The sequence below is a fragment of the Rhinatrema bivittatum genome, chromosome 1 (genome assembly GCF_901001135.1).
Source record: "Rhinatrema bivittatum chromosome 1, aRhiBiv1.1, whole genome shotgun sequence".
NCBI classification, from domain to species: domain Eukaryota; kingdom Metazoa; phylum Chordata; class Amphibia; order Gymnophiona; family Rhinatrematidae; genus Rhinatrema; species Rhinatrema bivittatum.
The window spans coordinates 40,912,838-40,938,655 of NC_042615.1; the positions used below are offsets into that span (position 1 = coordinate 40,912,838).

At 42.5% G+C, this 25,818-nt stretch overlaps 1 protein-coding gene across 5 annotated transcripts in view; it reads right to left on the reverse strand.

Moving 5' to 3' along the window:
• The window catches only part of INPP4B (inositol polyphosphate-4-phosphatase type II B), a 1,386,300-nt gene that overhangs the window by 229,450 nt on the left and 1,131,032 nt on the right, over positions 1-25,818 (reverse strand). For all 5 annotated transcript variants that reach the window (XM_029598221.1, XM_029598061.1, XM_029598140.1 and 2 more), the window contains one exon: positions 10,689-10,866. In XM_029598221.1, the coding sequence (XP_029454081.1) occupies positions 10,689-10,866 (178 nt within the window). The remainder of the gene's footprint in view (positions 1-10,688; positions 10,867-25,818) is intronic.

Here is a 25,818-nt window from a genome sequence, read left to right on the forward strand (position 1 = left end):
TCTTAAATTCCTCCCCCTGACCTTTCCCTGCCCCTTGAACATACTATTTTTTGAGGCACCTAAATTTAAGTGCTCAGCCCTGGAAAACTGGCACCTACATCTTTTGAATCTCGGGCTGAGTTTTGATAGCATATGATTGGAATGCCAGGGTTTTCAGATTTATGGATTTTAGGTGCTAACAAAAAGTATGTCTTTGTTTCAGATCGTCCCGTTGAGACTGCACTTGTTTTGGAGATGTACTGTTAAGATTTCTCAATTGCTCAGCGCATACCTGTGTGAGTTGCTTACTAAGTCGCCTGCACCATGCATTTTTTTTTTGAGAGCCGTCTGTAACCCTCGTTTATGTATTTTTCTTGATCCATAATCACCACAGAGTCTCCTTCGCTGGCTGGATGTTAATATTCCAGTTATTTTGTAGGCGTCTTCTTGCAGTCTTTTCCTAAAGTCTACAAACCTGGAAACCCTGGCAGATCAATCACGGCAAGCTCTCTGGTCCACTAACGTGGATTCCCAAACCCTTAGCACCAACCACAAACTCCTTCCAACAAGGGACCCCACAAACTTTCTGAGCAGTTTAGAAAATATCGAGCAGCTACCGCCTGACGTTCTCCTGCTCGCAACGAATGCGCCATCATTATAAAGTAACATTCCCCACACAGATGGCATAACTGCGTGTTACAAATTTCTAAAGACACCCTGGACCCACCCGTACATGCCAGAAACAATTACAAAATTAATTAAATTCATCCTGTCCCCACAACTACTTCAGCTTTAATAATGACATCTGCTTACAGATGGGAACTGCTACAGGCACCAGGATGGCATCACAGTGTGCCAACCTGTTTTATGGCAGGACTGGAAGAGACATTTTTGAACAGATGCCAGGCTGGACCGATCGAATATTGCCAGTGCACCGGTGACATTTTTTGTGATTTGGACTAAGGGAGAAGAGACTCTCAAGCAATTTTACATTTCTTCTTTTTTAAATTAGCGTTTTCATTAATATACAGAGCACAACAAATAAAAGGGCACTCACAAAGATCCTCCAATTCAGCAAAAAAAAAGAAAAAAATACAGCATTTAGTAATAAATACCAATGTCTGCTAGCTCCCAATCTAGGAGAGAAATCAAGGAGAAAAAAAAACATTAAATATTTAAAGAAGGAAAAAAATAAGAAAAATGACATATGCAAAGCAGCTCATAAATCTTTATAATTACATGCGGCTCATATAAATACCCCTCCCTCCTCCCTATACATTGAGGGGGACTCATTCACCAGTGAGCCAGAATCTGGTTCAGCAACCGCTGTCTCTCCAAGAAAAAGTTACACAGGAGAAAGATCAGAAAAATGAAATCTGGAGCTCTGATACTCACTCACGTGCACGGATGATGAAGAAAACATCCAGCCATATTCAGAAGCATTTAGCTGGATAACTCACAAGTTTATCAGGCTAGATGATACCAACTTTGGAATATTTGGGGCACTAAACCTTAGCCTGATAACATATTTGGCTAACTCTGGCAGCGCCACAGAGCAGTGCTAGAGTGAGTCTGTTAAATGTATCTGGCTATCTTTCAGAAAGCTGGCTATATTCAATAGTAAGGGTGGGAAGAAGTACAGATTTCATTTGGTTTTTCAATTCATTTTTGGGGGCTGGGTGTTCCCACTAAATTTTGTTTCATCTAATGTTTATTTTGTTTCATTAAAAAAAAAAAAAAAAAAAAAAAACCCAGAAAAAAAAAAAGAAACCGTGCCTCCTGTGCCTCTCTCTCCCAAAAAATGCCGGGGCCAGGATCCTCCCCAGTCCCCACGTTCCTGGTCCAAAGGGGAACCGATGCTAAAGCCTAGGCCCAGGCCAAAGCTTGGGCCATGCGTAGGGCCTAGAGCAGAGCGTTCCAAACGTTTCATGCTGGTGGCACACTTTTTAGACATGGCGATCTGCCTTTTAATATTGTGCCAATTATACAGAATGGAAATAGCCGTGACTTCCGTGGGGTCTGTGTATCTTGAAATAGAAAAGTAAACGAGAGGACCGGACGTGAAAGGAGACTGTTTGGAATGACGTAGGTTCCGGTCTGGGCTATAATAGGATCACTCGAGTCGGTGTGCCTTTCAAAGATGGACGCGGCGCAAGGAAGCCGCGTCAATATTTAAAATCGTGGTAATCGAGCCAAGAAAAGAGAGATGGACGCCTCAAACTTGCGGAATGGAAACCCAGAAGTTCGTCTTTGAGACAGGATACGGAAGAAAAATTCCCCTGAAGCAGAACCGTTGGTTCGAAACACGCGCGTGTCGGGTGACTAACCAAAATTGGCGAGATAAGTAGTTATTGTTTCTCCCGTACCTTTGGAATATAATATATGAAAATTCTACTGAAGAACTGATACGAGGCAGTTTGAATGTGCAAAAAAATTTTAAAAAATTCTAACAAAAATATTACAATTAAAGTAAGGTGGCCTTGTACCTAAGTAGGAGTCTGATATGCTATGCAGACCCTGTGAGTGAGAGGCCTACATATAACACTTGGCAGTGACCAGTAAATGTTGATAGTTTTACCAGTGATACGATTGGGTTGATTGTTGTGAGACACTTTTTAGACAAACATAATTTCACGAGACAGTCATTCAGTCTACTAGCAAACCAGAGGTTAAAGGTTAAACGAACGAAACGTATTTCGACAATTTATATATGTTTCCTTAAATATATACATACATTTTTGTGGAGTACATAATGTTACACCCATACTGACCCCCACCCCGGCAGCTCCCATTCATTCTCACACCGCTCCCTCCCCACCCCGCCAGGCATGAACACATTCATTCTCACACACACAGACCCCAGGCAGGCAGGCACCAATTTATTCTCACACACACGTACACCTCACACAGGCAGGCACCTAATTTGCCTACTGCATGGCGCTCCCCTTGCGGGTGCCATGCGTGCATTAAGAAAGCAGGCGCTGAAAAGTCAGTGCCCGCTTTCTGCGAAAATTATTGCATCGTCCCCTTTGTTTGTATACTGTGTTTACTGTCCAGTGGTGCTAAGAAGGGGAATGAAGGAGCAGTCCTGTCCATGTCAGAGGAAACAAGGGGTAGTACTTTCCTTTGACAGAAGGATTAGAACAGTAATGAATTTGGCCTCAGTAGATAGGGTGGTAATGTTCATTCTAGGATTGATAGGACAGTAATGATCAGGGCTAGGATAGACAGGTAGGTAGTGACCATGGCTGGGGTAGACAGGATTGTAGTGGCCATTGCTGGAGAAGATAGGGTAGCACTGGCCATAGTTAGGGTAGCTAGGACAATAAGACTAGAAGTTGGACCAGTTTTTGGATCATGATTCCAAATGGCAATGTGTCACTTGGGTATTTTTGAGAAGCAGGCTTTGTTTAGATTTTATTTTATTTATTTAAGTTTTTTTATATACCAACATTCAGGACGATAGTCCCATCATGCTGGTTCACAAGAAACAGGGGTGCAATAATAATAAAACTTTACAATTTGAACAATAGTGCAGAAAAGCAGTTACATATAACAAGGAAATCAATAACTTGGAGTGAGAAGGAAAATGAAGATCAGATAATTATATATATGTATAAATAGCATTGAATAAATAACATTTATTAACGTTATTACTAGCGAAGCGTGTTGATTGATGGGAGTTAAATAATGTTGGAGTTAGGAAATGCCTGCGTGAACAGCCACGTCTTGAGTTTTTTCTTGAATGTTGAGATACTGGGTTCCATTCTAAGATCCGGGGGAATGGAGTTCCATAAAGTTGGACCGGCTGTGGAGAATGCCCGATCTCTAAGCGTGATGTGTCTGGTAGTTTTGGCTGGAGGTACTTGAAGTGATCCTTTGTAAGCATCTCTTGTCGGTCTTGTTGAATGGTGTAATCGGAGGGGGATATGGAGATCGATTGGAGCTAATTGATGGATGTTTTTGAAAATGGTGAGAATGGCCTTGTAGATTATTCTGAAGTGTATGGGTAGCCAATGAAGGTCCATCAGGATAGGGGTTATGTGTTCTCTTCTCCTGGTGTTAGTGAGTATACGGGCGGAGGCATTTTGGACCATTTGCAATGGTTTGGTGTGTGATGAGGGGAGACCAAGCATGATGGTGTTACAATAGTCCAGCTTTGCGAAAATGATTGATTGTAGAATCGTTCTAAAGTCATGTGTGTGGAAGAGAGGTCGTATTCTTTTCAGCACTTGGAGCTTATAAAAGCAGTCTCTGGTGGTTTTGTTGATGTTGGCTTTCAAGTTTAGGTGATTGTCAATTAGAACTCCTAGGTCTCTTACTTGTGTAGTATTTGGTACGGTAGGATGGGTGAGTGTGAGGGAGCTGTTTTCTGGTGTGATGAGTAGAAGTTCCGTTTTTGATGAATTTAGTATCAGGTTGAGACTTGTGAGAAGCTGTTTGATATTTTGGAGGCAGGTTTCCCAGTGAGACAGTGTTTTTGCGAGTGACTCTTCGATGGGGATCAAGACCTGGATATCGTCTGCATAGAGGAAGTGTTTGAGATTGAGGTCGGTGAGAAGTTTACATAAGGGTAACAGATAAATGTTGAACAAGGTAGGAGACAGGGATGAGCCCTGAGGGACTCCTACTGACGCGGGGTGAAGAGAGGATTCTTTATTATGAATCTTAACCTTATATCCTCTGTTGCTGAGGAAGGTTCTGAACCATGCTAGGGCAGTGCCTGAGATACCTATGGCTGTTAGTTGGTTGATGAGAAGGGAGTGATTGACCGTATCAAATGCAGACGAAAGGTCGAGTAGTATCAGAAGGAAGGCTTGTCCTTTGTCTAAGCCTAGGATGATGTGGTCAGTCATAGAGATGAGGAGGGCTTCTGTGCTTAAGGTTTTACGGAATCCGTATTGTGATGGGAATAGAAGGTTATTATCTTCAATGTAGTTTGAGAGACGTGAGTTTACCAATTTTTCCATTATCTTGGCTATGAAAGGGAGGTTGGCTATCGGTCTAAAGTTGTTAGAATCGTTTGGGTCGAGATTTGGTTTTTTGAGAAGGGGTTTGAGTGAGGCAAGTTTGAGGTTGTCAGGGTAGAATCCTTGTGTAAGGGAGCAATTTATGATATCTGCCAAGGTTTTGGAGATAGATTCTGGAATTGATAGTAGTAGTTTGGCTGGGATGTGATCTGAAGGGTGAGAGGAAGGTTTCATTTTCCTAAGAATTCCTTGGATCTCAATGGATGAAGTTGTGTCAAGTTCTTCTAACCGAGTGTAGTTGATTGAGGGTTGAGGAGTGGTTAGTGGAACAGTGGGGTTCGTGGGGAGCTGTGATAGAAGAGTATTGATTTTGTTGCTGAAGAATAGAGCTAATTCTTCCGCTTTCGATTGAGCTTGGTCATGAGCGATCTCTGGTTGGTTTAATTGTGTGAGGTTGGCTACATAGCTGAAGAGGGCTTTGGCATCGAATACAAGGTTGTGTATCTTCGAGGCGTAGTAGTCCCTCTTGGATCTTAAGGTGCTTGATTTGTATTGATGCAGAGATGATTTGTAGATTGAAAGGGTGTTGGTTCCTGGGTTTTTGCGCCATTTAGCCTCATTTTGTCTTAGATCACAAAAGGCCCTGAATTCCCCCCCCCCCCCAAGAAAATATCTGGGTGCTATGCCTGGTAATGGCCTTACAGGAGTAAAATGAGCAATAAAGTCTATCATTGGGAAAAATGGAGCAGTAACCACTATCATTGGGTGTAGATGGCACAGTAATGGACGAGCCTGAGATAGATGGCACAGTAATTATTAAAGTGCAGGAGATGTGGTATTTGAAGAAGAGACCTATGAAATTTTAAAAGCTCATGTACAGTATTTTAGGATAATTCGTATGCTGATCCAGTAAAAGATTTCAGAATCTGACATGAATCCCATGAATGTCATTTTCAGTATTAAGTTACGCGAGTTCTATGTACAATTTAAAGTTTTGTTATATGGAGAGAGGAGGCGGGGTAAAGTAAGATGAAGAGGAAGGAGAGAACGGTGGATATGGTGAATGAAAGAAAGGTGAGGGTATAGAAGAAAGATGTAAAGAAGAGAGAACAGATGGTACAGGATGGACCGAGATACAGGCTGAAGGGTTAGAGAGGGAGAAAAATCATAGGGTTTGGCGAGTCCAAGCCCTCCATGGTCTTGCTATTTTGCTGCACAGAGAAATCCCTTACCTTCTTGTGCTCACCAGGAGCTTCTAAACAAAAAGGGGGGTGGTGCCCCTTCATAGTCACAGATTCTCGCATACGGCTACCAACTTTTCCACATGACTAGTGGATAAAAAGGAAAAGTTATGTTTCAGAAATTGGTTTTATTAGTTGATGACCAGAGCATCTCAGTGTTGTTCGATACTTAAAATGCTAAAGTTACATTTAGAAGTGTAGATTAAGAGTGATCCTCTTAAGTTTGGTCTTTAGTCAGCAACAGTCAAACTGTAGCGAGCTGCAGGAATCCAAGCGGGAGATCAGACAGGCCTGGGCGAGGGTGGCAAACGCAGGGCTGTTGAAGAAGAGGTGAAGGTCACAGACTTGGCACAGCTGAAAGAATATGCCGAACTGGATGCTGCTGGGATTTAAGTTTTACGGTGAGCCTGGAGTCCAGCAGAAATCCTAGGCTGCCAGCCTGGCAGCTGAAAGGAAGAGGGGTCCCTTCGAAGATCACCTCAGAGTTCAATTTGTCAGAGTCTATATTTTTCCCTATCCACAGTACTTCTGTCTTTTGTGGATTCAGTCTCAATTTATGTTGGGGTAGCCAGTTGGGAATCTTTCCCAGGCATTTCTTCAGGCAGGCTTTTGCTTTGTCAGGATCAAGGTCAAGAGGGACCAGAAGCTGAATGTTGCTGGCATATGAGTAATAAGGAGACCATGTATATACTGAGTAGTGTTGGTAATAGGAAAGATCCCTGTGACCCTCCACAGGATAGTGCTGATCCCAGTGAAGTAGCTTGGGAGTAATTTTGGAAGAAGGAGTTGAACCCAGCTAGCATTAGGTCTTTTAAGAGGGTAATTAGGATATACTAGACAATGTTGTTTGATGCTGTAGAGAAGTCAAGGAGTTCCAGGAAAGCTGTCTGCCCATAGTTAGAAAGTAGTCTCTGTGCTGAAATGTGGCCTGAGGCTCAACTGAAAGAGGTCTAGGTCCCTTGTGGTCAGTAATGCAGAAATATAGAAACATGACAGCAGAAGACTATACGGGCTATCTTATCTGCCCATCTGTACCAACTGCTTAGCTATACAATCCCTATAATTCCTTCACAGATCCCCTCATTGCAAAGCCTTCTTTCCATTGAAAGAGGTCTGCCTCCTGTGCAATGTTACCTTGGAGGTATTGCATATTTTTGTTTGTATTTTCTAACTGATTTTATGTTTCTTTATTGTACAGTATTGTAAACTGCCTGGATGAATCTCTTACAGGTGGTATATTAAATCTAAATAGTAATAATAATAATTTAAATGTCTATCATATCACCCCTATCTTGCCTTTCCTCCAGGGTGTATATAAAAACATAAGGAATTGCCATATTGGGTTAGGCCAAGGGTTCAACAAGCCCATCACCCTGTTTCCAACAGAGGCCAAACCAGGCCACAAAAACCTGGCAAATACCCAAACACCAAGAAGATCCCATGCTATTGATGCCAGTAATAGCAGAGGTCATTCCCTTAGTCAATTTGATTAATAGCAGTTAATGGACTTTTCCTCCAAGAACATATCCAAACTTTTTTTGAACTCAGCTACTCTAACTGCACTAACCACATCCTCTGGCAACAAATTCCAGAGCCCAATTGTGCGTTGAGTGAAAAAGAATTTTCTCCGATTAGTTTTAAATGTGCTACTTGCTAACTTCAAGGAGTGCCCCCTAGTCCTTCTATTATCCGAAAGTGTAAATAAACAATTCACATCTACTCGATCAAGACCTCTCATGATTTTAAAGACCTCTATCATATCTATCATATCCCGCCTCAGCCGTCTCTTCTCCAAGCTGAACAGATCTTTAAGACTATCCCCATATGTTTTACAATGAAGATCACTGATAATTTTAGTCGCCACTCTGTGGAATGACTCCATTCTGTTTGTATCCTTTTGAAGGTGCAGTCTCCAGAACTGTACACAGTATTCCAAATGAGATTTCACCAGGGATGTATTCAGGGGCAATATCACTTCCTTTTTCCTGCTGGCCATTTCTCTCCCTATGCACCCAAGCATCTTTCTGGTGTTTGCTGTTGCTTTTCTACCTAATTGGCCATCATGAGATCATCAGATATGATCAACCTCTCTTGTTTCGAGGAAAGTCACTCCCTATACTGTAGCACTCTCTTGGGTTTTTACAGCCCAAATGTATGACTGCACTTTTTAGCATTAAATCTTAGCTGCCAAACTCTAGACCATTCATCAAGCTTCAATATATATCCCTCCTCAGGTTTTCCATGCCATTCTGGTTATCTACCCTGTTACAGATTTTGATATCTGCAAAAAGGCAAACTTTTCCTAACAGTCCTTCTTCAATATTGCTTATGAAAATGTAGAAAAAAAAATGATCCAAGGACCGATCCTTGTGGCACGCCTCTTAAAACACCCCTCTCCTTGGAATGACAATTTACCACTACCCTTTGTTGCCTCCTGCTCAATCAGTAGGAAATCAGATAGCTGTACTAGTACAGCTTTTTCAGTGATCTTACCTAGAAATGGTAGGTTTGAGTCTAGGCCTCAATTGGGTCCATGTTGAGTTTTTTTTTAGGGTTGGTCTGAACAGGGCTCTTTTTATGCTTTTAGATCGGTGGCCTTCTGTTAGAAATGCATTTACGACAGGCTGGAAGTAATCAAGTAGTCTGGATTTGACCTTCTTGATTATATCATATTATCCAATATAGAAAATGTGAAGTGGGATGTTATATTGGTGACAGAGGCCAGAAGCTGAAGACAAGTATGAACCCGCACAGATTTAAGATTATACATATCACAAAGGAGAGGAAATTTTTATGAGACGAGACGATTGCATCAATGACCTTATGACCAAGGTACTACCAAAAGAATAACTATCCAAGAATGTACGTTTGAAATTAAAATGATCAGATACTTCAAAACAAACATCAAAAGTCTTCTCAGAGATATGTGTTTTGTAATTTAGTACCAGCAATAATTCTGCTCTCTGTCACTTTTTTATTGCTCTGCTAACACAAACTTTCCCCTTTATACCACCATTGTAATGTGATCTATGATTCACTTGTATAATTGGGAAACATCATCCGTTGCCTACTCATTTTGTTTTGACCTGATGAAGGCAGTGTTAGCAGCCAAAAGCTACTCAAGAAATGTTTAACTTAGTCCAATAAAAAGGGGTTTTTTTTGTTTTTTGGTTTGACCTTTATTTTTGCTGCTAATATAAAAAACTGTTCAACAAAAAAAAATAGTATTACAGCATAGTACAACGAATGACATTGTATAAAATTTGTTCAACATCGGTGTATTAAAGACCATACAGAGACACCTCTGCTTGACTCGTTTCAGCCAGTGTGGGAAAATTGTTTGGCCACATCATTATAATTAGTCGGAAATGTCAGACCAATATTCACTATAGTAGTGCTCAGAGTAGAGGGAAATTGATAAAATCCCAGAGAAATTGAAGACAAATATGCACAACGCAACCTTTCTAACACCTATTGCTACATAATTGTTCCAATTTTGTGCCCGCTCTCTGGTTTCCGCCACGGCTGACATGCATTAAACTGCCTCTGAGTTAGGCCTGCTATTTGTTGTCATTACATACAGTAACTGGCACAGCCTAATTGAGAGAATAGACTTTTCATAGGCGCGGAAAAACGAAGACAAAAAAATCCGCTGTGCTATAAATATACTGCATCTGGGCCCAGCATGAATAATTTGGACAATGTACACTTTGGACAATGTTTAGTGTTCTTTGCCTGTGGCATAATGCGCTCACTGCATCTGTAAGAAGGAACATCGAGGAAAAAAATAATGACAAATTGACCATTGCTCATTTTGCCAGCTGTTAGACAAATGGGAGTACAGGGGGATCTGAATTAAATAGGCTCTAATAGGCTATTTACAGTTCCAAAATAACCATTTACTCTTTCTTTATGTTGTTTTTTCACTCTTTCCAGAGCTGAGTCCTTGTGGCTACTCAGTGGCTTCTCAGTGGCTCAGGCACCTTGTCAGAGGTCAATGGGCAATGCATGGACTACTGCAGACATTCCCAAGAGTGAGCAAGGTGTATTCTTGTCCCAACCAAATTATTTTAATTATGACCAGTATTTCATATCTCCAAGATGGAAGGGAAATCCAGCAACATCTTATGCAATCTGCAACTACTGCAGGATCACAGTGATTTTAAAAAGCAGCCATTACAAGGGCACACACAAATAATTAGAGTTCGAAATAAGGAGAACTAAGGAACTGGTGGCCTGCATGTACCTTGCAAATTGTGTGTTGCACGCACAGAGGACAGATGGAGCCCATCAAGCTTTTTTCCTCCCCTAACAATAATTGTAAAAGGAAACATGACTCAACTTTTCTTTTTACTAGGACAATATTTTGAAAACCATTTTTTTTCAAAAGTTGTATAAAAAAATTTCATGTTTCATGAAATACAATTTATGCACACACACACACAAAAAAAAGGAAAACGGTTAGGGACTTTTATTGTAGAAAAGATCTGAATCTTACTTTTTCTGAAAGCGTCTTTAAAGAATTCCTCAAGCTGTCTGGAGAGCGCTGCCTTGCTGAATTAAGCAGGAGGTCTGCATGGCTTGATATGAGAGGTTGTAGTTGATTGATGTTGCTGAGAATTTCTTTTGCCTTGGCTGTGTTTTCGGGTGAATAATAAATACATTGGTAGCCAGCACTGGAAAGCATAAATACAGAGACACCATTAATAGAACAGCAAAAAAAAAATTATATATATATATAATAATAATTGTCACTGCTTCAGAAAAGCCAAGGCCTCTCTTCTTTACAAAGGTGCTGCCTTGCTGAAAATTGGCACAGTTGGGTTTTATTTTTAATCACAAATCTTGCAATTCGCTCTTTCACATGCTAATCCCCCGAGAGTATGATGAACAGCATAAGACTAGATCCCATGGCGCCAACCGCTGGTGCCTGATTAATCAAAGGATTGCTCCCATTCTGTCCCTACAGGAAAACATTTGTACGTTAGGACCCATCTAACAAAGTCATTCTCATCCTTATGTAAGTACCATACATGTACACTGTTGTATTTGCCTGGTATAATTGCAGTATGTTTTTATGGCTAAGGAATGAGACAAACCAGCCAAGTTTCCGGCCAGGAGGAAGAGCCCCTTATTTTGGTAAAAAAAAAAAAAAAAAAAGTGAGCATTTTTTTTCCAATTTCCCTCCCAAACCCGGCACCCCTGAAAAAAAAAATGCAGTCCAATACATTACAGTGGGAGCTTTAAGACATCTCTTTCTCCCCCCCCCCCCCCTTTCACTACGTACATCTACTAAAATGATCCGTAGATACAGTCTTTGAAATACAGCCACTCTAAATTGAGAATCAAAAAGCTATCTACAGTATATACATAAAAGTGATTCTGCCAATGCCGTGTATGGCCCTTTATAAAACGAGCCAGATGTGCGATGGTCTCCCTCTCTCTGGCTTGCAGTAACATGCGAGGCTGCATTTACTGATAATGTTATAAAAAACAAGAGGCTTTGGAAGGCCATGACATCTTTTATGAGACCAACCAAAAGCTGATATTCAGGTTGACCCCTTTGCAAAAATGAAAGAAGAAGGCAGAAAAGTTGCTTCCTGTCTCCAGCGTGCCAAACGCTACATATGCTTGGGTCTTCTGGCTAGGTATGATTTGTAAAGTGCACGGTGAGGGAGAATGTGCTTCCGGGTATGATCAGGAAACAAAGGAAGGTGGCATCAGAAGCTATAGTGTCTGTGCTTGCATCTTCAGAAAGTCTATCATATAGGGGACTATTGCAAGCACTTCAAATGTTACAATAATGCATCTAAAAGTTCTTCTTACCAGCTGTGATCCAGACAGCAGTATAGGCAAGGGACTTATTAAGTATCACCCAAATTCTTTTCCCTGATGGTGAAAGCTCAGTCCTCATTGTCTATACAGATTTTTATTTGTTTACTGGATAACTAGACAATGCAAAGTAATCCTATCCCAATACAATTTAAAGCTAATATATGCAAATACATTCTATGAATATTCATACGGCACATAATGAAAACTGAGCCTATCGGCCTGAGTTGACCATTTCTGCATTATTTCAATAAAACTATAGGGAAGTCATTATAATTAAAGCAAAATACTGAGCCTGACTGTAATGTCAAAATCATCCACAATAGGAACGGAGATCAGATAGGAATCGGAGGGCTAATGCATTGGAGAAAGACTTGCAACATTCAATGACTCTTCTTTCCCCAAAAGGCAAAGTGTCTCGGCAGGATCGTTGTGCACTGTAATGTGGAGGGGACCCGGGTTCAATTTCTGGGTCAGATCTTTCATTCCCTGGGCCTGGCCAAGGCTAGGGTTGATGTGGAAACCAAAGTCCTTCAGGAGAAGGGAGTCCTAGACCTCAAGCAGCAGTGACACCTAGTGGCAGGGAACAAGGAGCCACGGTTTGTGTCCCCTGGCCAAGGACCATCGCTGCAATGACTGAGCTAGGTGTGAGGTTATAAAACAGGGTGAAACCTCCAGGCAGTTGCAAACGACGGCTTAGGGCAACCGTAGCCCAGCAGAGGCCAGTTCTGACTGGGCTGGAGCCCAAAGGACTAAGGGGAGACTGCAGGGCGTAAAAAGAAAATCATGAGGAGATTCCAACAAGACAAAAGTATTTTGACAGAATTCTGCATCTGAAACAAACATCAAGATGTTATTTTGCAGTCTCTGAGTCATATGATCAATTAAAAAATGCTAATGCGCACAAAGTCAAATCATTCATACGTTGTGATGGGAAGATACATTCATGAAAGCTGTGTGGCAGGCTGTGATTTTCCATTGACAATGAAAGCCGTAATTAGATCATTTACAAAGCATTACTATTATTACTGTTATAACACTGCTGGCTATAACTGTAAAACAGCACATGTGAGCGTCCCAGTGACACAGCAACGGAGGCCTAGCAGCAGCAGGCAATATGAATGCTGTGATGTTTTACTGAAACCTTGGGACATAAACGGTGAACTGGTGAACACGCTTTCCAGACATCTTAAACTATTAACGATCGTGTAACGTTCGTGGGTTGTTTTTTAACCATTACCAGCAGGTGGAATTAGCTTTCCTCTCATATTTACAGTGAATTGAATGTATATGAAAGATGCTCAGCAGGGAACAGCAAGAGCAAAAAAAAAAACAATACACATATTGTCTTCCAGTCCATCCCTGTGTGAAAGAAACCATCTCTAGAGCTGAAAGAGGAGTTAATTTCGCCAGGCCAGATACCTCAGCAGTACTCGGGCTCTCGACGGAGGTCGCCAACTAGTACAAATTATTAGTGTTCGTTGAACTGATGTCCTTTGGAAACAGGATCACTAATTCACCCTAGGTCGACAAAACAGGTGGAACGAATCCCAGTTTTGCCCCACTGTATGCATGGAACTGTAGTTCTGATTATCTAATGGAACTCAATTGGACAATCAAAACTCTAACTCCCTGTATTCAGTGAAGGGAAACCTAGGACTGGATCAGCCTGTTTGACTGGTCTGGGGCGAGCTGGAAGCCCCTAAGTGGAAACTGGATTAACACCAGCAATTAACTTCACACAGTTAGAGGGTAATTTTCAAAGGAGTTATGTATGTAAATGTAACATACTATCCTAGCAATTTTCAAAAGCTCATTTATGTGCTTAAAGTGCATGTAACATGTGAAAAACCTATGGACAATTCAATGGCATATATTGTAGCAATTTTCCAAAGCCCACTTACATGGGTAAAGTGCATTTACACGCGTAAAACACGGTTTTAAGCATGTAAATTCTTACTCCCTTAGGGCCTGATTTTAAAAAGGATTAGCATACTTAAAATTGGGTTTTACACGTGGAAATGCACTTTACCCGTATAAGTGGGCTCTTGAAAATTGCTACAATGTAGGCCATTGAATTGTCCATAGGTTATACACATATAAGTGCACGTGTTATAAAATTGCTAGGATAGTATGTTACATTTATGCATGTAACTCCTTTTAAAATTCACCTAATGTATAGTAGTCAAAGTGTGTTGACCCTAAGTGGTAATAAGAAGATGAAAGACGTAGCAATGTGACAATTCAAATAGAATCAATTAAGAAAAACCATAGCTCAGCCTACAATGCTCTAGGAGAGCGTACGGGTTGTTATTTATAAAGAAGCAGGAGGCATAGCCATTAGGTTCTACTAGGGCAAGGTCCGGATGCTGACCAGGCCCGAGGTCAGGGGAGGCCATAGGTTTTATGCTTTTTTATTTTTCAATTTGAGGTAATGGGGGTGGGGGATGGGGTTCCCACTTGAACCCAATGATTTTTCTTACTACGAGGGTATGAGGGAAGGAGAGGTGCCACACTAGATACCAATGTGAGAGAGAGAGAGAGAGAGAGAGAGAGAAATGTTGATGTTGGTTTAGGGGCCAGAGTGAGACGTACGAAGAGCACTGTACACCTCGGTGAAGATTTGATGTCATTTGGAGTGAGCCAAGTCTCACAAAGATGAGATTCTAGTCCACCAAGCTAGGGTGAGAGAACAGTGTGACATTCTGGCTGTTTCGTTCAGCTTAACACCAGGGAAAAAAGGTATAGTTATTTCCAGTGTTAAAAAACATACTATGCTTATTGCCCCTCATTTTAATTAATCCCACCCAAACCCCTCACCAATCCCGCCCCTTCAAAGATTTGCATTCCCGCTGTGCGGTAACATGATTATCGCACGTTATGGCATTTTGATGAATGACCGTATAAGTTAGCAAGGTAACCACCTCTGCCCTGTGTTGTGCCCCAGCTGTGCTAGGCCACTGCCAGTCCTGCTCACCTCTCTCTTCCCTCCGGGGGTCCCGGCCCCTCCTCGCCGGCTGCCGCAGCGAGTCACCTGCGCCCCAGGCGCCCGGCGCACGCGTCTCTGCCTCCTTCCAGCTCCCAGCGTGGTTCGCGTCGGGGCTCCATGGCCTCCACGGCCCCACCCCTAGGCGCGCGCGCGCACAAGGCCAACCTTTAAAGGCGCCGTGGCGGGAAACTGCTCCGCGGCGCCCGGCAATGACGTCACCTGAGCGCTGCATAAAAGGCAGGGCTCAGCCGCTCATTCTTCACCTTGGCAAACGGGTCTTCACCTCAGTGTGAAGCTAGTTGCCGTCCCTGTTCCTGTGCTTGTTCCAGTGTTCCTGCGTTCCCGTGGTCCTTCCTGTGTTCCAGTGTCTGTTCCTGAGTTCCTTCGTTACTGAGTCCTGTTCCACGTTCCGCTACCCAGGTTGTACCTTCTCAGACTGATACCCGGTACTGACCTCGGCTTGCCTGATCACGCTTGAACTGATATCTGGTACTGACCTCTGCTTGCCTCTGACCACATTTGGACTGATACCCGGGACTGACCTCTGCTTGCCTCTGACCACGTTTGGACTGATACCCGGGACTGACCCTTGCTTTGGCTGACCATCCTCGGATGGATACCCTGGCTTTGACCCTTGCCCTCCATTCGGACACTCTCTTCACTTCTCCTGTGACCACCAGGCCTGCCTGCTTTGACACCGCCCGCGGCCTTCTTCGAGCTGGACCACTAGGCGCTGCCTATCCTACTCGGAGGACTTTCAGTTCCTGCCTTGTTCCCATGGTCTCCTGTACACTTGGTTCTGGTCTAGCTCGCCTGTCCACAGACAGCCGCTTATCTCTTCTCTTGGTGGGCACACCTCTCCGTCATCTCTCCGGGAGACCCCCAGAGGCCCACCTAAGCCCAGGCGGTCCGGGAATCCAAGGGCTCAACCCGCGGAGCCCCCGGACTGTTATTGGTGAAGTTCCAGCTAGCCTCTGTCTCCTTGTGTGCTCCGCCTCCTGGTGACAGGTGCCCTCTGGGATCCCTCAGAGGGCCGCACCAATCCTGCGCCAGGCCAAGGGTCCACCTCCAGCGCAATACCCTGCTTCTAAGCTAGCGAGTTTACATTTTAGCCAGCTAACACATTATCCAGCTATCTCAGGGCCAATCAATACAGCAGGATTTTCAAATTCCACTATTTGACCAGCTAAGTCCAAACCTAGCTGGACTAATGGGGCTGAATATCAACATCTCTTTTAATACAAGCTAGCATTGCTTAACATCTTATTTTAACCTAGCCTTTAAATAGAAGCAAAGGAGCTAACTTTTCATTTCAAAATATAAAATGACAGAATATAGTGAAAAAAAGACATTTAAGCAGTGTTACCTCTCCTCATGGCAGGCAAACTTTCAGCAGCTCACTCTATTACAGGCTCTCTCCACTTGAGTGAGAGCTTCAGAAGGAGACTCTCATAGAGTAGAAGGCTAGACACTGCCAGAGGAAGGATTGTAATCCCAACCAACAACTGATGGTGAGAAACTCTTCAGATTAAAACTAGAGAATATTATCCCTTTTGTTTTCCTGCGTTGATTTAGGGAAGTAAATTTAATTTGTACTAAGTGCATGTGAGCCTGTTCTCCAACTTTTTGAGCAAGCATTAGCTCCGAATAGGATCACATGCACTTAGAGAGAATAATTATCAATCAAATGGATAACACATATTACATTTTTATTTCCTTTCTAGTTTAGTATAAATATTCTCAAAATGCATTTTAATTTTATCTGTACTGATCTGTGGCCTTCACTTGTGTGCTGCCAGACGTAGCACGTTCTACTACTCCTGCCAGCTCAGAAACTTGACGTCAGAAGTACAAGTGGCAGCGCATCAGAAAGGCATGGGCAGGGCATGCACATTGATCAGCTGCGTTACACATTGCTGGCATCAATGCTGCTTGTGCAGGGGAAGCCATTTGGGCCAGATACTGAGAGAGAGGCTGTAGAGGGCAATGCAGGCCATGAGGAGGTCGGCACCAGCAGTACTGAACCGTAGGTTCTGTGGTGCTGCCAGGAAAAATCCAAGTAAGGATGGCAGGTCTTGGTATTCCCAAGAGTGTCACAATTTCTCTGGATCTGTGGAGGAGAGGCTATGGACATCATTCCCCTATGGAAGCAGACTCTAGAGGAGAGTGGGAGGCTCAGAATAAGTAAGCATATATGTGTGTGTGTGTGAGAGAGAGAGAGAGAGAGAGCATATGTAGAAGCAGTGTTTCTGTGTATGTGAGGAAGTCTGTGAGAGTGAGGGCATGTGTGTGACAGAGTGTGTGTGAAAGTGAGAGCCTATGTATTTGTGATGGAGCTTGTGGGAGTGTGGGTGTGTGTTAGCATGTGTGTGTGTGACAGGGAGTCTATGTGGTTGAGAATATATGTGTGCCTGTGACAGAGAATATATGTAAAAGTAGGAACCTATGAATGTGAGAGCCAGTGTGTGTTTTTTAGAGAGAGCCTGTGGGACTGAGTGCATGTATTTCTGTGTGTGGGTGTAGGTGAGAGACAGAGAAAAGAAGTGTGTATGGAAGCATATATATGTGTGTGTGAGTGGACGTTAATATGAGAGCATGTTTGTGTGTGTGAGAGAGAGTGTATGAGAGCATGTGTGTGTGAATGTGGGTGTATGAGAGAGAGAGAAAGACAGGGAGTGTGTATCTAAGAGAATAAACATTAGTATGTGTGTGTGACAGAGAGAGGATAAAGTCTGTGCGCCCCACCCAACTAATTCAAGACATCTCAGGATGACTGGAAATAAAAAATTCCCAGGTATGGACACAGCAAGGGATTTTTAACTTTATGAGTTTTAATTATTGGAGTTATTTGATGTATCTGCTGTTTTGAAATATTTTATTAGTCTTTAGTACATTTTAAACAATTTTTATGAGTTTTCAATTACTGGATGTTATTCTGTTTATCAGCCAGTTTGAAGAATGTATTGTTTTTATTAGTTTGTCTTTTACTATTATGATTGAGTTTTTATATTTCTTGATTTTATTGTTTGATGTTTTATGACGATTGTTCTGTTTCTCTTTTTACATTGTTGCACTGCATACAGTCTGGCTTCTTGCTGTTTCTAGTTCATTTTTTGACTGCATATTTGTATTTCTACTTTATTGTCATTTTATTATGTATTTGGCAAGGGTCCTGTCTGTGTTCTGCATGTGTGAATGGGATGAAGTATTCTGCTAGCTTGTAGTTTCTGTATAGGGATCTATAGTAGCCTGACTTACTCTGTTTTCCTAAGAAGAGGAATATTGGTGTTTTAAGGCTTGCTGTATTATTTGCAGTGTTGCCTTTCCTGCGTACCCTGTTTCCCCGAAAATAAGACATCCCCCGAAAATAAGACCTAGTAGAGGTTTTGCTGAATTGCTAAATATAAGACCTCCCCCGAAAGTAAGACCTAGCAAAGTTTTTATTTGGGAGCATGCCCGTCGCACAGAACACCAGAGCATGCAGCTGTGATTTTTTTACCCTGCAGGATTCACAGTTAGTTGTCATCACAAACCAGCATAACCAGACAACTATTCAGAATATGATAAATGTTCATTTTTTTGTTCAACAATATATGTGAATTCTTCTTCATGGAAAAATAAGACATCCCCTGAAAATAAGGCCTAGTGCATCTTTGGTAACAAAAATTAATATAAGACACTGTCTTATTTTCGGGGAAACAGGGTAGGGTTCTTAACGTTTGAGTCTGGCAGTTAGGTATGGCAGGTTTCCTGTAAGTTCTGAGTACTTTTTTTTGCAGGATTTTGTTAATGTTCCTAGTAGTGGATGGCATCTCTCTTACCATTACTGAAGTAACACCAGAATTTGAATATACTATTTTTTTGGTGAGTGGCAAGGGGAAATGTCCTTTTTCTGCTCTGCACCCTTTGTTGGGGGAACTTTTGTGAACGCGGGATACTGTAGAACTTGAGGTGTAGGTTTTATATTGGGATTCTGTCCTATCCTGTATAAACCCTAGATTTCATTTCCATATGGAAGAATTTTTATTGATTGATGCTCGCCTATAATTTTTAGTGGTACTTTTACTAGATGGTTCAAACTGGCCAGGGGTTTCTTTGTTACTTAGAAGGTTCTTCTGTCTAAAGACAGCTGTATGGGAACATAGAACAGAGATCATTTGTGTGATGTATAATTAGGTATTTTTATAGGATTGTTCGGGGGGGGGGGGGGGGGGGAGAAGCTACTGATTGTGACTGAGATAATTATCAAAATCTAGGGGGGTGGAGGGATTATGGGTCTGTGCCCTAGAACTTTTAGATATCTATCAATGCCCCTGTAGTTGGCTTTCCACTTCTTCTCCTTCACTTGCTGGTTGAGCAAATTCAATGTCCTGGTTTAAGGAAAATCACCGATGAACAAACTGCTTCCCTCCCTTACTCCAACTAGGGAGGAAAGGCTGGTGGGAACTTTTCCCAAAACAAAATCAGTTTCTCAGAAAAGCTATTCAAAAAGCACGTTGGAGTAAATCTATTACTCTCTGGGTGTGAGTTACAATTTAAAAAGCTTCCACCAGCCCACAGAGTGAGGAGGAGGGGCTTGGGCTGGGGCTCAAGGAGGTGACGGGACACTTGAAAGTGTAAACCAGTTGCCCGGTGTTATATGTGAGAAGGAGATCTGAATGTTTGTTTGATGTTGATAATTAGTTAAAAAACCTGTCTAACTTCTTCTAGGGCTCCTTTCCCCTAAGTTTCAGGGTTTTCCTTTTATAAATTAAGAGGATCCTTGCACAAGGCCACACCTGTGTAGGAATCCTAGTGGGCCATACACCAGCAGAACACACGTAAAATCCTAAAAAGCTAAAAATGCAGAATGAACAAGGAAGCAAAACAGTTAAAAACGCAATGCTAAAAAGCCACATATTACATATTTTTCTGAAACATAAATAAGCTTTTGTCAGTCTTATCTCCTTGGCAAGTAAATCCCAAAGAAGGAGGCAGCATAGAAAAAAAAGGACATTTTTTTCTATTTGCATTCTTCACCAGTGACAGAGATGGAATGAGCAGGAGAGCATCCTGAGAGAAGGTGCATACCAATACAACCTACTTTTCAAATTTCGAGTGCTACGATCAAATAATGATTTTTATACTAATGATGAACGTATTTTAAAAGAAATCCGAGGGGCCAGCGGAAGCCAATGAAGTTATTTTAGAGCCAGGATAACGCGATTGCAGAGATTCAGCCTCCATCGGTATTCCTGCAGCTGTATTTTTAATATACTGAAGACTAGACAGCTGCTTCTTCTGCAGTTCTATCAAAAGTTCATTACATTAGCTTACCGCTCTAAGACTAGTACAGTACCCAAATTGTCTTTGAACAAATAAGGACAGAGACTATGGAAAAACCACAATTTTCCAAAACAAGATTTTGATCACATTGTTCATGCGAGATTGCATATTAACGCTTCGAATGAAGAGTCACTCCCAGAATTTTTACCTCCATTTGTACTAAAAAGAGATGCACATCTAAAGATACAACAGAAGGATTAAAGAGCAAATTTGATTTCCAGACTCAGAGCACCTATGATTTTGGAGTGTTTAACTTATTTTTTCCATCCAGTCCTCTAACCAAACAATGCAGATGGACAGCTGGATAATGACTTTGCCTAATGTTTACCTAGCTCATACAAGACCTGGATGTCATCCGTGAACAACATGCAGTTTAGGTCCCCACTGCTGATCAAATGACCCAAGGGCTGCACACAGACACTGAATAGCAATGGGGACAAAATACAGCACTGTGGCCCACCACACGCCAGTTCCCATGGTTCGGAGAAATCACCTGCAATTTTCACTGAACCATAACGCACTCATCCTGCCACTGCCGACGTCTTTTCGCGGCCTGGACGTCGCCGAGGCCTAAGATGCTGTCCTCTTCTTCAGTGGCGGGAACGCCGCATGATTATGCCATGCCGACCCTCCCCCCACCCCCCCATGTGCTTCCTTAGGTGTATGCATGGCGTGCCATAAGAATATAAGAACATGCCATACTGGGTCAGACCAAGGGTCCATTAAGCCCAGCATCCTGTTTCCAACAGTGGCCAATCCAGGCCATAAGAACCTGGCAATTACCCAAAACCTAAGTCTATTCCATGTTACCATTGCTAGTAATAGCGGTGGTTATTATCTAAGCCAACTTAATTAATAGCAGGTAATGGACTTCTTCTCCAAGAACTTATCCAATCCTTTTTTAAACACAGCTATACTAAGAGCACTAACCACATCCTCTAGCAACAGATTCCAGTGCATTGAGTAAAAAAGAACTTTCTCCGATTAGTTTTAAATGTGCCATATGCTAACTTCATGGAGTGCCCCCTAGTCTTTCTATTATCTGAAAGAGTAAATAAACGATTCACATCTACCCGTTCTAGACCTCTCATGATTTTAAACACCTCTATCATATCCCCCCTCAGTCGTCTCTTCTCCAAGCTGAAAAGTCCTAACCTCTTTAGTCTTTCCTCATAGGGGAGCTGTTCCATTCCCTTTATCATTTTGGTCGCCCTTCTCTGTACCTTCGCCATCGCAATTATATCTTTTTTGAGATGCGGCGACCAGAATCGTACACCTCTTAAAAGCTCCACAGCAGGAACCCACACGGCTGGCGCTCCCAGACGACATCAGGTGGCTAGGTATATAAGCCCCAGCCACGCATCCCAGCATTGCCCTAGTGATGGGTCTCCTGCCTAGCAGCGTGTGTTGTCTCAGTGTTCCTCTTGTCCTTGCTTGCCTTGCCTCACCTCTCCAGCCTAGCCCAGCATTTGCCTCATTTACATTTATTAAAACTTAGTCGCTTAATACAAAAAGGTCTAAGCGACATACAAAATGAAACATTCATCATTTCAAAATGTTGTACATAGCAAAACATATAAAACTATATAAAACAAAACATATATTAGCTTGTCATAAATCCTGAGATAAAAGAAGTACCTTTAAACTAGTGATGTTCAATCTGCTGTAGTTAATAATAAACCTTTTTAAACAAGAAGGTTTTCAAAAGACTTCCGAATGCTTTTATACAGTCACTGAGTCGTAATTCCAGAGGAATTACTGGCCTTGCCTAGGAATTACCCAGTCTCTTTAGCCTAGTCCAGCCTTACCTGCAAAAGAAAAGAAAGAACAGAGACACAAATAACCTGATGCACAGCAGAGACACCTAAGGCAGGGGCCATGATATGAAGTCCAGTGAGAAGCGTAATTTGCCTCACAGGACTATTATTAGTCAGGGATTTGGATCAGCGAACCCTGTCAAGCAAAGTAGGTCTAGAGCCTCCTGGATAGAGGAAAAGGCCTAGAGAATCAACCAAGAGAAGAACTCTTGGACAAAGACCACATAGGTTCCTTCAGTGTCAAAAGCCAACCAAAAAACCAACTGGGACCAGAAAGCCTTCCAGAAAGAAACTGCAGTCACTAACATCTGAAGGACAGAATGCATTTGCAGAAGTGCGCCCGATGATTGGCTAATAGGTGATTTGGTACCTGTCAAAGTACCAAACAGATCTGACCACCCAGGACGGGATGTCAAGAGTATCAGGGGATGAAAGGCAATCCCTGAAATGAGATCGCTGGCCCAAAATCCCTAGCGGTAGGAAGATAAGCTAGGCCTGAGGCTCACCCACGTTCCGCCCTGTAAAGGGTAGGTCTATTCATCCTGTCCACAGGATAGCTCAGGTGAGCAGGGAGGCACTTTGGTCAAATCAGTGAAATATGAAAAGCTAAAGGCAGTACTGGCTAGAACTTGGCAAAGAAAAAGGGAAAAGGTGGTATACCGATCCCTGCAGGTATACCCTAAAATATACCATGAATGCCCTAGCTTTTCTCCCCCCCCCCCCGACATTCCAACCAAGAGCGAAGAATACAAGGAGGCAGACCCTGGGGCTGCAAGGATAAGTAAAAGCCACTAGGCTATATATCTCAAACCCAACCAAATAACTCACAGCTGATTCCAGTAGGGAGCTGCCTCCCAAGGTAGATCTCTCAGCATGGTAGGAACCGCCAAAATTGAGAGCGAACCCCCTGGGGAAGAAATCCACCAAGAGACAGAAGGCAGGGATGCCACAAGTGCAAACCCCTGAAGAAACAAGATTTCCTTACTGACCTGGCAACCTGAAGGGTACCAGGGCAGGGTCGGTCGGTCTGATCTCAGACCTGGCCTAGGTATCCCACCCCAAGGCCATGATCAATCATACTTTCCTCAAGGAGTAATGTGGTCCAGTAAGTGGACAATGGTTGCATGAACCAGGACCTCCCTGCCTGCAGACAGGGTTATCCCTAAAATGGGGAAGTATAGCTTGCAAGCCACCTCAACAAAAATGTAGCACCTCTAATTCATGCAGCCGTGGATATGGCAAGAGGTGGAAAGACATACCTGCAAACTGGGATGCAATTGGACCAGAACTCTCCTCACTGGGTTAGGTCCCACATACAGAGGCTTGCTAAGGGGGGGGGGGGGGCGAGGGGGGTGATCTGCCCCGGGTGGCAACAGGGAGAAGGGTGCCATTGCTGCCAGCAGGAATGTCCTGCGGCGGTGCGGAACAGGGGAAACCCTGTCAGCAAAAGCAAGGAGCCACAGTGGCAGAGGCCAGCAGCACTGCTGGCATTTCCTAGAGCCGGCGTGGCGGAAGAGATCAGCCCAGCACTGCCGCCGGAAGCTGTAAGCAGATAAGGATCTCTTTGCTTTCTCAGCCTGCCTAATTGCCCCTGTTTATGGATAATCAATTTCCTTCCTTTGCCCTAATCATGATACTCTACTTGTCTCAAGTATGCTGTACTTCTATCTCCATTTGCTGATTGGCTATTCCAAGCATCAGCTACCCGCTCAGTAAAGTACTCAAGTGTGCATGAGACATGTGACTAATTTTGCCCTAAAAACGAGACAGATTTGGATGATTTGGTTAGCCTGAAAAGCCAGACCTGTTGAAAAACTGCTCTACAGTTTAGATATTTTTAACTAAATGAGCTTTCCTCAGTAGATGCAGAAAGGAACAGTAGGAGCTCAGCATGGAGACATTTTCTAAGTTGTTAAAACTATTTAAAGCTTTGGACATATTAAAAGCATTAAAGTATTAAAGTAAAATGAAATATCCTGCAGCTTAGTTATACATACAGATTTGGGCTCATGTCATTGCAGTATCCTAGGGCCCACCTTTTCTTGCAAATTTGTACTTTATTCAGGGTTAAAAGAGCATACTCACATTGCTATTCATACAGCACAGAAAAGTACACTTTTTTTCCATTACATTATCTTGGAATGACATGCATAATATCTCATAACTGAAAGAAAAAAGCGCACCTTACCAACTCTCAAGAGACTCAAACGAGGAAGCGAGAATAAGACAAAGAAAAAAACAGATGAGATAAGAAAAAGGAAGATATATAGATTGGACATCCATGCTGGCTAAAAGGAACCCAATGTGAATGGCCCATGCTCCTGGGCTTGCGGTTCTGCATATTCAATAAAACAGAATAAATCTCTAATGTATATTTGACCAAACTCGTTATTTTTGCCATAAAAAGGATCTTTTACCTTCTTTTCCACAAAAGTTTGCTTCACATCTCTTCCATAAGTGCAATAAGAAATGCTTGTTCTTGTGTATCACAATGATACTGAAATTGTTTAATGCCTGCATTCTCACATATTGAGTAATGCTTTCTTTTAAAAGCTATTTCTCCTTAATCTTCTGGTTTTAAAGGAAAGCTCACTATTATAAGTTCAGTGATTAGTTCTTTCCTAGAAGACGGAAGGACTGTTGCACCTCACTGAGGAGATCATGGTTGCTCTCCTCTCCCAGTATTAAACATCTGTGCAAAATCTGTCTAGGTCCGGTTAAAGCTTTGAACCTATTTCTGTATTTTAAAAAGTAATTTTGAACAGTTCCAAGCTAATCTCTTTCTTCGTCATTCAAATGTTAATGCAAATATAGTGGGGAGGTTTCTATCTTGGAGTCTTTGCTACCATGATAATCAGAATATTCTAGATCTGCGTCATTCAGGGTTCTCTGCTGGTCACAGATCAGAGACATTGATGGTCAGGCTCATGAATGATCTGTTATGGGCAGAGGACATTACTGATCCTTGACAATTTTTTTCAATATAATTTTTATTTTGCTTTAGCACATATTTCGAATCAGAAATGAACACACTTGAGCATGCCAACATGCTTGAACGCCGAAACAAAGGCTCACTAAAACAGCTTTCAGTATCATCTATGCAATCCTGTGCCTGTTACAAACTGTTCAAAGTCGTTTATACAATTCAGAAACATACCCCTGAACCATCATCCCCCTTTCCCCTTCCTTTTTTGTACCGCTACGACATACATCGTAACGGTTTATAAAATATACCATCTATATAAATAAAAATGTAAATGTTCGTTTGTTCAAAATCTTAAATCTCTGAAAGTTCTTCACCGATTGCTTTGAAATTTTGACAAAACGTTGCATTCGAATACGCGCGTGTTTTTATATACCTAGATTATATAGATGTCACACCTGTGACAGGTAAAAATATGCTTTTTTTAGAAAAACAGCGCCATCTGTTGGACATAAAAGCAACACACGCTAACTACAATATAAACGGGCTCTGACCGACGGACCGCAAATGCGCAATAGAGAGCAGCTCTACCGTGCATGTGCGGACCATAGAGCTCTGTGCTATGTGCTGGGTGTCACAGAGGAGAGGAGGAAAGGGCAGACGAGTCGCCGCTGCGAGAAACGGCTCAGCCCGTTCCTCCGCCGCTGGGGAAGGGGGGAGGGAGTAGGGACTGCCGGCCAGT